The sequence below is a fragment of the Sceloporus undulatus genome, chromosome 5, assembly GCF_019175285.1.
Source record: "Sceloporus undulatus isolate JIND9_A2432 ecotype Alabama chromosome 5, SceUnd_v1.1, whole genome shotgun sequence".
Taxonomy (NCBI): domain Eukaryota; kingdom Metazoa; phylum Chordata; class Lepidosauria; order Squamata; family Phrynosomatidae; genus Sceloporus; species Sceloporus undulatus.
This window is the reverse complement of record NC_056526.1, coordinates 29,627,562-29,640,294: the sequence shown is the minus strand read 5'-3', so window position 1 is coordinate 29,640,294 and position 12,733 is coordinate 29,627,562. Positions and strand designations below refer to the sequence as shown.

The 12,733-nt window shown below is 38.5% G+C and overlaps 1 protein-coding gene across 9 annotated transcripts in view; it reads right to left on the bottom strand.

The window, feature by feature from the left end:
- RFX4 (regulatory factor X4) overlaps window positions 1–12,733 on the bottom strand; it is a 105,331-nt gene that overhangs the window by 29,654 nt on the left and 62,944 nt on the right. For 8 of the 9 annotated variants that reach the window (XM_042470784.1, XM_042470787.1, XM_042470785.1 and 5 more), the window contains 6 exons: window positions 12,256–12,317; window positions 9,642–9,855; window positions 7,591–7,668; window positions 6,244–6,407; window positions 4,862–4,962; window positions 358–416 (listed from right to left, as the gene is read on the bottom strand). In XM_042470784.1, coding sequence (XP_042326718.1) covers window positions 358–416; window positions 4,862–4,962; window positions 6,244–6,407; window positions 7,591–7,668; window positions 9,642–9,855; window positions 12,256–12,317 — 678 coding nt within the window. Of the gene's footprint in view, window positions 1–357; window positions 417–4,861; window positions 4,963–6,243; window positions 6,408–7,590; window positions 7,669–9,641; window positions 9,856–10,005; window positions 10,063–12,255; window positions 12,318–12,733 lie in introns of those variants that run through there. The other variant, XM_042470792.1, reaches the window with a different exon arrangement.

Here is a 12,733-nt window from a genome sequence, read left to right as displayed (position 1 = left end):
TTAAGTAGAACAGATTTTTACTTTTACCTTAGCTTTGTTCAGAACTGCAGAAATATACTCAAACACCTGGAGACCAGGCCAGACATTGCAGTTTAATCTGTGCAATGTAGCACCAACCAAAGAGAGGAGATTCCCCACTACAGCACTTTCACAGGAAATTCTGTGAAATCCCATAGTGTCCCGTCCCATCCTGCCCTGCCCTCCCTCCGCCTCAGAGTATTCTGGCTCTGCGTGTATTTTTAAATCAGCATGAAATGGGAACAAATAAAATACATATATTTATATTAACTACAAGCAGAAATATTAATAAATCACAAGAACTAAAAAAAATACATGTAACAAAGGCAGACAAAATACCTGACAAAGGTGGTTTAATGATGTTTGCCTCCGAAGAATTTGAGAAAACCTTCTGGATACTGCCAATGAAGGAGATATGTATGTGGTTAAGTCATACTGATTATTTTGGCATCAAAAAGGTCTCATATTTTCATCACTTTGGTATTTAATGTGTGAAACATCATTTTTAAAACGACTAGTCAGGACACCAACATTTTTTTCAACTAGGCAGCTGTGTGAATAATCATACAAATCTATTATATGATTTCGTACACATTTTATTACTTCGGCATGTATGCAGGGCTGTTTTAAGATGTTTTTACTAAGAAGCATATTTGTGGAAGCTGCATTAGCCCAAATATTTTTTTCTGAATCAAGGCAATGTCCCACTGACATCTATGACACTGGGTAGGGAAATCCTAACCCCAATTAGAGGCTAGTTTAGAAATGGAGGGTTAGGATGGTGCCCCTCCAGGAGGACAGTGGCATACCTAGGTCCAATGGATACAATACTGCCCATCAGAAGGCATCTAAATCGTGGAGTACTGAAAGCCACCTTATTCCTCCCATAAGCCCCACTAGCCTGAGGCTGGCTAAGTAATTTCACCTCCCATTTTGGCAGGACTATGTAGTAATGGAGTCTTCACAATAAAATTCCCATTTCCCACTAGGATTGCTATGTAAATCAGTTATGACCGTCCTTTCCTGTTGACTTCCACTAGCGACTTTTTGTCCCCCAAAGCCCTCAGTTTATCTTTGGGTCTCCCTGACTCACTCAGTTTAGGATCCAGAGGCCCTTTTTAAAAACAATCGGAATTGAATTTTATTTAATAAAGTTATGCAATTAATAAAATAAATAAAGTGGTGACTAGTTTGGGGCTAATGACTATTACACTGAAATAATCCAAAATATGAACTCATTTATGTAATCACATAGTTCATCAATGAGACCACAGGGTCATAATCATTCCATCTGCTAGTATGTACTTACTAATTCCTAGCAAGTTAATAATTTATATCTGTATATATTACCAATTTATATCTGCACCTTTCAGATTTCCTAATATTGTAATAATCTGTTAAACAATAAGAATTTGAATATGTTTATGACATTATTATTATTATTATTATTATTATTATGCTTTATTTATAAACCTTGCTTTATAAATAAAACCTTGCTTTATAAATAAAATATTTATAAACCTGTGCTTAAATCCAAAGTTATCTAGATGAAAAGCAAAAGGACAGAGTAATTCGTATTATACCTGTTTGTTAAGTCAACAATAAGCAAATAAGTTGTCCTAATATCCCACTGGATTTCTGCTATACAACATTCTCAGTACAGGACAACTTTAACCACAGGGAGAACAGTCAAAATTGTTCTTTCAATGTTCTGTTCTGTTTTACTGTCTGTTAGTAGCAAAGTTCATCCATTCTCAAAGGATAACATTTCAGCTAATTATTAAATTCCATAAAATATTGTCTAGTGGTTTATGTTCTGAGTCTCCTCGACAAAAGATGGTTTTAATTTTTGGTGCTAATCAGTGCTTAATCTTTCTCCAAAGGGAATTCCCCTCTCCTTTCGTCTCCCTCCCATTCTCTTGCTTTCCTTTCTTTTCTTTTTGGGGGAAAACTTTGTGATGTGGAATTTAGCACTTATGAAAGGAGAAGAATTGAGAGCCATGAAATAAAGCAGGCTTCATCAATAGGTGATGTGCACTGCAGGCATCTACAAAGCATGCCTGAAGAAGTGTAGTGCCCTTTCCTGTGGAGAAAGGGTAATTTGATCGCCTGCTTTATTTTCTTCTTTTTTTAAAAAAAAAAACCCAAAGTTAAAAAGACCTCAAGCTGTATTCAAAAAGTCCAAAGTCTTGAGAGTTCTTTAATGGATTGAATGGGCAAAAATTTTGCTCAGGCCATCAGTGAAAAGAATTTCATCTTGTTCTCCAAAGCCAGAAGTAGTATCCATTAATGCTGACTCACCTGAATTCAGTGCCATGTCAAGTGATATATAAACACTCATAGTCTGGTGAGGACTGAAAGAATTGTGGGGGTCAGGAGTGGGCTGGTGAAGTCTCTTTTTAATAAAAATAAATAAATCACACATCATGACAAATTAAAATTCAGTAGAATTCATGGTTTGCTGGAGATGTGCCAGCGTGCTGGCTCTTGCTTTCTATTTTTCTCCCACCTGTAACAGGAGCAGCTGAACAAAAGCCATGATCTGTTTCTCATGGTTTCAATGGCAAATTTTGGCATTCTGTCATGTATTGTGACAATCCTCATAATCATGCTTCCAAGGAGACACTAAAGGTGCAAGCATATCAACAAACCAGTCTGCACAGTTTGTGTGTGTGTGTTCAAAAGCTTAGGTTTTAACTGCCCATTTAAGGACCAAGTGATCCCAAAATAATTTTGCATAGTAAGGGAAATGTGTTGCTGTTGTTGTTTTCTGTCAGGTTGGTTTTGACTTTTAGCAGTCCTATGAATGAGAGGTTGCCAAGAACCTCAGTCATCAAGCCTCTGCTCAGACCATGCAAACTCAAAGCCATGGCCTCCTTTGTTGAATCAGTTCATCAGTAAGTGGCTATCTTCCCTCCCTACTGTCTTCCATGTTACCAAGCACTGTCATATTCTCCAGTGAGGTCACATCACTCTGTTATTGCTGGTGGATGGTGGGAATCATTTCCACTCCATTACTGTGAGGACTAAGATCAGAGGGTAAAGGGAAACCTAAAACGATTGACAGATGACATAATCGTCCTTGCTAATTAAAAATCCTTGGTGCACCACTGGAGATGTTCAAACATGGCAGCAGTCAGAACAAAGCTTGTTTCTCTCCCTAAAATGCCAGATAAAGAAACTAGAATTTATTTTAAGGTTTGCTTCTCTGGAATGTTGGGAATGACAAGGCAAAACACTGCTGCTGTTTCAGGCAACACAAGAAATCATGATGTGGCTAACCATGGTTTGGTTAGCCACATCAGAACAGTGGGAGGCACCACACTGGCTCAAGCATGGTAAACCAGGGTTCCAGCAATGCCCTGTGTTAATCCATATATGGATTGTCTAAAGAAGTATGAGCTCTTGCAATAAAGCTCCTTTGATTTTGCCTAGCATTGCTAGCTACTGTAGCCTCCATGCCCACTTGATGCCTGTCAGTGGGCTCTTTTCTGTTATTGGGGTGAGCTGCTTGTTGCTGGACACCATGATTTCTTAGATCCTCACGAGAAGGATTTTTTAAACTGAGGGCATGGCTTGCAAAGACTGGAATGTGTTCCTTTTTTTAAAAAAATAATTCTTAGAGTTGTAGTGAAGCAACTGTTCGATGCAAAAGTGTTATTTCACTATTTTACTCATATATGATAAAGCTATAACTCTAAAAAAAAAACAGCAAAAAGAAGACAAGTGGGGATAAGAGGATGATAGAATGGCCAGTACATTTTCCACCATCCATCTTGAAACCACCAAGTGGCCAAGAAAACCCAGCATGAACCACAACAATAGATGCACGAGACCTGTTTGATCAAATATATTTCAAAATGTAGGAGTAAAAATTCAGAAGGTGGGAATAAAAACCTTCAGCTGTTGCTGGGAATTGCTAGCAAATTGTCCAAGATAACAAAAGTGTCATTTGGACATTAAAAAAAAAAACCTAAGAACTACAGCAAAAGGTTTTAAAGGAGTGGATTAATGTAGTTGTTTTTTGTGTTTTGTTTTTTTAAAACCTGTGTACAGTTATAATTGTTTCTTATTTGTTCATTGCCTTGAGAGCCTTGGGAAGCAATATAGAAATACATTTAAAAAACAGAAAATGCTGAAGCCTCTGAACAACATACACACCCATTTCTCCCAGAGAGATAAACAGCAAATTGTCTCTGAGCACATTCAGAACTTATGAATTTTATTTTATTATCTGTACTGAATCCAGATTGAACAAAAGTTGGATATCGCCTGGTTATTTTCCCCCTCAACTGGATGAAAATGCCACTTAAACCAGTGGTTTTCCATGTAAATCAGTAGCCTAATTTGGAGGCAGGTGAATTTTGTTGCTACAGTACTGTGAAACAACTATAAATCAAAAATCTCTCACACTCTTCTTCATTTTCCTTAGATAGCTACCATTGGATCCAAATCTACCTTTACACCACTCCTGATCTAGGTGAAAGAAACTCATTTCTAGCGCTAATCTGCCTGAAATTTTAGTGCATCCATATTGGATTTTAAATTTTTTTATGTTTAATCTTTTTTAGGGGTTGATCACTGTTTTTATGATTGGGGGAGGGATCGGGTTTGGGGTTTTTTAAATTGTAATTTTTAATTGTTTGATGTTTTATTTATACAGTTGGAATCTGCTTTGATTCCTTTGAGAAAAAGCAGAATACAAATAATAATAATAATAATAATAATAATAATAATTAGAAAGCAGTATTTTATTTGAATTACTAAGTTCTATGTCTGTCACTAACATTGGGTAAAACCGTATTGTTTTCCTGCCTAGAGTAAGAGATGACACAATACGTACACTCAAACTTGATATTGCGCAGGTTTTCTGGTAAGTCATGGAGAGCCACTTTTAGCCACTCATCCAGCTGTTTGGCAAACTTTCGGATCACCTGAGTCAAGCTGAAAAGAAAAGTACTACTTCAGAATTCTAGGTGGACGATTTGTCTTTACTTTAATGCCTTGCAAGCACAAAAAATGAACGTCTCCCCCCAATCTAACTTTCGCTGGTACATGAATTTTGAGGCTGAAATCTGATGCCTACATACTTGGTATTAGGTCCATCCATTATGAACACAACCCTGTGCATGTGTATTTGAGAATAAGTCTTATTTACTTCTGGATATCCATGCACAGGATTGTGCTGCGAATGGATTACAAAATGAGAATCTGCAATACAGAATCTAAAATGTCCATGAAAGCCTATAAAATACATATGTGCATCTTTACTGAATGGAATACCTATATTTATATCTTTTTAAAAAATAAAGATCTCAAAAAGAAAGAAAATATCAAACACATTTTACAAAGAGGCATTTTACAAAGCAATAATTCTTCATTAAAATTCCTTTTCAGTAGTGACAGTGTATATAAACATGCTGCCATTTCCACCAATAATACAATATGCTAGGTACACGAGATACATTTATGTTAGCATTTTCATATATATTCCATTTACCACCCTTCAAATCCAGGTAACTTATCTTGAGTGAGGCTACTAAGAATTCTCTCTTGAGAGATACTTAGCAACTCCATGCCACAAAACTACAGTTACTGTGTATAAGTAAAGTGTGAGTACGAAACCCTGCAGTGGGAAAAGTCATTTTGAGGGAGTTCAGAACAGAAAAAACAACAGATGAGGAAAGCAGTAAGAAAGTCTCCCTACTTGCCGTATCTCTGTTCATGATATCCTGTGCCCATAGTGACATGTCCTTATTCAAGTGGGCCACTGAATTATTATTACACAACCAACATTCATGTGAGATTTGTAATCTGGATCCCACAGTCACTGAGAGAAATTAGAAAAGTTATTTTTGGTGGCCATGTTGACTAGCTGGGGATGGGGCAATTTCTTAGACTTGTAACTTTTTTGTTCCAAAATAGAGACTTTTCCAAGCTTGCCTGCAAAATCTGTATTTATTCAAATGCTTGCACCTTCCCGACTATGCCGTCCTTCCTTCCTTTAATTACAACATCTACCCAATCAGACCCATTTGAATGCACAGGATTTAATTTTACCCCAGTCAGACCCATTTGGATTGAAATATACACTAATCATGCCACTATAATTCATAAACATCCATTTTACTTCCATAGGAAAAACCTCTTTATTTAAGATTTGAGTAAGGGAGAAATAAACACATGTGAACACTCACAAACACCAGTATGGTTAAATATACTCACCTATCAGGTAATGCCTGCAACACCGTGGGCATCAAAACACCAGAAATAGCTTTATATAATATGGAATCACAAACTCCAACTATATTTACTACCGTGGAAGATCCCAGTACAGGAAGCATGTGAGGTGGCATTCCTTGCCAAAAGTGCAGAAGAAAACTTTGAACCTAGATGTACACAAAGACACCAAAAGTGTAATATTTTTCACTGCCTGTTTAAAAACAACCTGCTGCCCAAGGGCTTCTTGGCTCTTGAGGCATTCTCAATGGTTGCTAGACCAGAATCAATAATAATAATAATAATAATAATAATAATAATAGAAACCACATTGGGCAGAATTGTCTTGTTAGGGACAAAACTCAAAACTCAGCAGCCCTATATTATCTTAGCCCTTTCCTTTCCTGAGGGCTTCTTTCATCCCAATATGGCACAGCTGTTCCTGTTCTAGATCCAAGGTGTAGCTTAGTCCAAATCGTATTTTTTGTTTGGGTCCTTTCACACCACACAATTATAATCCCACTTTAACTGCCATGTAGTTTTTCACAAATCATATTTTCTGCTTAGGTCCTCTCACACTACACAATTATGATTCTATTTTATCCACCATGGTAACATGCTAAGGAATTATGGGATTTCCAGTTTAGGAAGGGGCATTTAAAATTCTCAGCCAGAGAGCTCCAGTGCCTTACAAAATCAGGATTCCCTACTATCTTGCCATTGCAGTTAAAGTGAAATTTTAGTGCTATATAATGATGTGATGTACAAGGACCTATTGACACCTTTTCCCAGCAATCCCATTGATCAATCACCGATCTGCTTTTCAGAAGATTTCATTTCAGGCTAGACTGACTACTGTGCCCAACATTCTATATCTGTTTATCTATTAAATAGACATTCTTATGTTTATCTCTTCCTCTCATTTAAGGACATAGGCAGCTCATTGTGATATTTCTCTGGAGCGCCATATTGCCTCCTGTTCCCTGTTTCCTCTGCCTTTTTTGTTCAAGAGTGGTGCTTCTACACCTACGCTTCCCTCAGGTACTTGCTTTTAAATCCACTGCCTACTCTACAACCTTCGTTCAACATTATTGTTGGAGGCTTTTTGTTCTATAAACCCATTCCCCAGAATCTCATTCTCAGCCACCATCTCTGAACCTTTATTCCCAATCACATTAACAGTCCCCCTCCTATCACAAAAACCAGACACCCTAAATTGTTCAGTTCCTTAAGCAATTGAACATTCAGAATCAAATCAGTATCAGTGACTACATCACCATTCTCAAACGCAGTATTACATAGACAATGACTTTTGTCCATGCCAATATTTTTTGTTGTTGTGTCTCTACAAACCTCATCAAAGTTGGCTCTTATTACTGTGTCAAGTATCCTTTGACAGTGTGTTCTGTACATCATAATAAAAGTAGATACCTGGTGGGGGAAAAGAAAAATATTTTTTTTATCTTCTAAAATATTTATCTGCTTTAATTTAACATTGGAATGGTCCCAATTCCTAGCAGAGACCTGCCTTTTAGTACATTGGATAAAATGTTCTCTGAGTTACAAGGGCATAGATGGCAAACCTATGGCAAGCGTGCCAGAGGTGGCACTCAAAGCACACTCTGTGGGCACATGTGCTGTCGCCCAGCACAGAGTTTGCCAGAATTTGTTACTAGAAAGCCAGAGGGACATGGCACTTTGCAATAAATGAGTGGGTTTTGGGTTGCAGTTTGGGCACTCAGCCTCTAAAACGTTCACCATCACTGGCATATATTCTAAAGGAACTCCACATAACCAGCTCAAATTCTCGTCGACAGGAACACATTGACCCAGAGACCTCTAAACTAGAGAGTCAGATTTAGGAAAACTTGCTTTTTAAATAACAGCTGCCCAATCCACCCCAGTTGTAGCTCAACTTTTCTAAGCTCTGGCCCATTGTCTTTACCTTCCATGCCACTATAACCTGCCATTCTGATTATCACCCACCACCCCAGTAGAACTTCATCTTGCCATATATTGCAAGGAAGACAGGACAATTAAAAAATGTTTCAGTAAGTAAGTGGGTTCTTCTCCCTCCCTAGACAAAAACAAATAATCTGTTGCAATAAAATAATGATTTAGCCCTATGATCTCATTTCTGAGAATGTCTCAGTCTATACCCACACTACAGAAATGGCTGCATCTGCACTGCAGAAATAATGAAAGTCAACACCACTTTGACTGCCCTGGGTCAGTGCTATGGAATTTTGGGATTTATAGTCTGTTGAGGCACCAAAGCTCTCCAACAAAGAAGGCTAAATACCTCACAAAACCACAAATTCCAGAATTTCAAAGCATTGAGCCATGACAGATTATATCCACAGTGTGGATGCATCCTTAGGGTCATACTACATAAGATACTGGAGATCTGTGGCTGGCTCTTTCATCATTATACTGGGTTTTTCAGGGGAGATTAAAAGCTTGTATAGGGAGGGGACTGGGATCTCAGTATAGGGGAAGGAAGGTACATTAGAACTATTCTTGGACTAGTATCCTAAATCTTCCTCCAGAATAGTAGCAGTGGTGGTGAAGCAGATATCCATATTGCAGTTGCCTCTCCCAGGCACGTCTGTGGCTAATAAGTTTTTGTGAAAACTTAAATTAATGCAATGACATGGGGGGGGGGAATTAACCCCTGGCTTTGTGGCCCTGATTTATATATCCTAAAGCAGTTTTTAACTAAATAAATTATGTCATCTATTTATATTTTAAATTATATTTCAGTCACATGTAAGAGTGGAACCTTTCCAAGGTAGTGTACAATATAAAAGAAAGGAAACAAGACAATAAGAAATGTGATTATATATATATATTTAAAAAAACAAAACACCTCTTGCCCAAATATTAAGAATTGAAGAAGCACAGGTAGAAAAAAACAGGTTTCCTGAAGAAGGATTCTAATGAACCCCAGATAGAAGCTTATTCCAGAAGTGTCGGGAGACAACTAAAAGGGCCCTCTCTTTTGTAATTATTAGTCTAATGATCACCTTTGTATCCATTGAACTAACTGGTGGGGGCAAGACAGAAAGACCTATGTGAATTATCTCATGTTGTTGGAAGGTTAGTACAAGATGTTGAGAGAGTCAGTAACAAATCTCCTGTATAATAATGTTAACTTCACCAAAGCAAAGAAAGAAAACTTTACATGTACATTGCTAGAAAAACTGCAAGCCTGAGCCAGGCAGGGAGATAGTTGTTTCTGGTGCAGTGAGCAGCTAAATTCCTCATAAATAAAGGCAGAGCTTTTAAAACTCAAGTTTTCTAGGGAGGTATTTTATTTTTTAAAAAGATGTTAGGTCAACCTTTCATCAACAGAAGGGAAAGCAAAAAGCACTGCAGGCTAATGGTTATTTCACTAGAGTCACCTTCTCCTCTGGCAAGCTGGCTGGCAGATTTAGATCTTTGACATTTGGAAACTCTGGCAGTAATGTCCCAAGTTTGGATCGTGGTGAATACGCCACTGTCTGTTTGGTTACTTCTTTTTTTCCTGTTTCATTGACCCAGGCTGCTCCTTTCTTAGAATACATCACGTCATAATACTGAGAACTCTCTTTTACTGCAATGCCATAGTAATGGTACCTGAAATGTTGAAATATAGATTTAAAAACAAACAAGGGATGTATTCCGTCAGTAAGATTTAGACAGGAAATTGAGAAGAAAACAGATTTTGCATCAGTTTACAAGTTAACATAGGAGTGCAAATGAAGTAATATGACATATTCTGCCAACCTGCAGAATAAACTGTCAAGGGCAGCCTGTCTTCCCTGCTTGCCTGCCTTCCTTGCTTGCCTGTGCATGGCATCAAAGAAGACCATATCCCACCAATCTATGACAGAGAGAAAAAGTTGTTTAAGATTTTGATAGGCATCTAAGGGATTGATAGGTATCTATAGGATCCAGTGTTGCATAGTGTTTTTAATGTTGGACTGTGACTCTGGAGATCAGGGTTTAATTCCCGGTTTGGCCATGAAACCTACAGGGTGACCCTAGGGAAATCACATCCTCACAACCACAAGGATGGCAATGGCAAGCCCCTCTGAATAAATCTTGCCAAGAAAATTCCATGATAGGTTCATGGTCTTGGAATTGCCCTAAGTCAGAAATGAGTTGATGGCACATAACAACTAAAACAATAGCAACATAAGTAAGATGGCCATTTTCGAGGGCATGTAGACACTCACACTTTATAACCTACCTGATTACAGGGTTGCAGGTTACTAGGCAAAAAATATGTATGTAGCTTTAAACACTCAGTGCAAAAGGAAGTGTGTTGACCTGTTAGTGTTCTGTTTCACTCATATGGCCAGTTTCTCCCCACCTGCCATAACCATCAGGACTCTAAGGCTAAGACCTTGCATCAGGCTGATGGAGTGTAAATTTGTGCCAGTGTATTCATGGAAGGCAATGGTGGTGGCATAAGATTCTCCCCTTGTGGTGCACAACACTTGATTGAGGGGACGGGACTGCCTGGTGCAGCTCCATCTTCCCTGCCACTATTAGGAAGGGGGCATGTCCAGATGTTATTGAGTACTGTGGGAGGACAGAGTGCCATACACTGAGATCAGAAGCAGTTCCTTCTTTTCACCCTTCTCAGCTGCTGACAAAATGAGCCCAGATGCACCCAGCAGCTAACCAGTGCCCATCAAAATGGAATAGCATCTTTCAGCCCCTTGGCTGTTGTTGCACACTGGGTTGGTTTCCTTGTGGAAGAAAGTATTAGATGCTGCCTTCTGCAAGATCTGAAAAAGTATACACTCCCAGTTACACTTGCTGACAAGATGGATCACAGGAAGACCAAGCTGCAGAAAGTGCAGCTATACTCTTTCTTTGAGGCACTGGAAGAATTTGAAGGTTATGGTCATATTTCATTTTATTTCATTTCATTTATTTGATTTATATTCCACTATTCTCCCAAAGCAAAGCACCCAAAGCAGCTAAGGCACAAGTCAAAACAAACAAGCTAAAACAATACGTGGTACAAAGTTTTAAAAAGCATTAAACAGCCAATCAAATGAAAGCGCTAAAACTGTTAAATACACATTTAAAAACACATTTAAAAGTATTAAAAACATCATCAACAGCATACCCTTTGCATATCCTTCTACCCCAACCAGTTAAAGGCTGATGTCCGGTTTAAATAAGAAGGCATTTTTATTTAGTGAATGAGGTAATAACAAGGCCAGAGAAAGAGAGCAGGGTAGGGTAGCAACTTAACCTCCTTTGGGAAAGAGTTCAGTAGAGTAGGAGCAGCCACTAAGAAGGCTTTCTCCTATATCCTCACATGTGAAGTGGTGCAACATAGCCTGTGAGGTGGTGGGGCAGAGAATACGCCAATTGTCTGCATTGTTTCTCTGTTATGATGGAAGGAGGAAGCAGCCACTTTTCACTTCCTAAGCCCTGGCTTCCCTTCCCTGAAGATCAGGGATCAAGTGGCCCAGTTCAGCAGAACACAGTGCCTGACTGTACGCTGAACTGAAGAGGAGAAAGAGAATACTGGCACCTGCTGAAACAACCTCTTCTATGCAAGTATGCTGGGATTGACAAAGTATTTTTGGGTGCTATTTGTACTTTGCTATATGGCCAGCATGGATATCCCTGAATGTGTGTCCACAAGTTGTTAAACTGCAACTCCCAGCACTCCTTACCATTGGCAATACAGGCAAGGGCTGCTAGGAATTGCAGTCCAATACATCTAAAGAGTTGCACATTGTTCATCCCTGTATTGGAGATACATGAGCTTGTCCTTCATTGCAACTGGCCATACCATAAGAATTTTAGAAGTTTTATTGATCCTACTGAATAAAAAAAAGGGAAACAGAATTCCATTTGCTGGGCATTGTCAAAACTGTTTGGTGTCCTCCCTCCATCCCCATCCGCACAGAAGCAATCTTCAACAGTGACATTACAGACAGACCTGCAAGGAATATTCTATATCATACTTAGCCTTTTCATGATTATGAAACACACATTATTGCTTACTTTGACTGGCCTCTGGTTCCAAGTCTTCTTGTTGTTAACTGTGGAAACTGCTGTCTTATTATCTGCAAATAACATCCACATGTTAAGGAGCTGTTCGGTTTTTAAAAAATAAATATATAAAACACTTTGCTAAAAATGTATATTATTTAACAATGTACTGCTTGGGAAAAATGTAGGTGAGAGACTTAGGAACAATCTCCTATTTGTGGAAAAGGCCTCTGGAAAAAAGGTAAGAGAGAATCTGTAAAGGAATCTAATGCCTGACAGCTTGTAGAAATAATGTCCTTCTGTTAGAACAGAGAACCTGCCCATTTACTAAGAGCTATTTTAGGCGCCTTTGGCATTGCAAGTATACTGAAGACCCTCATTTGGAACCCCTCTCTGATCAAAGTATGGTAGCAGGATATCTGGAACAAAGACCTTTTCACAGTGGTCCCAAAGCTCTGGATAGCTGTTCCATAGAGGAGCTATCAGTAGC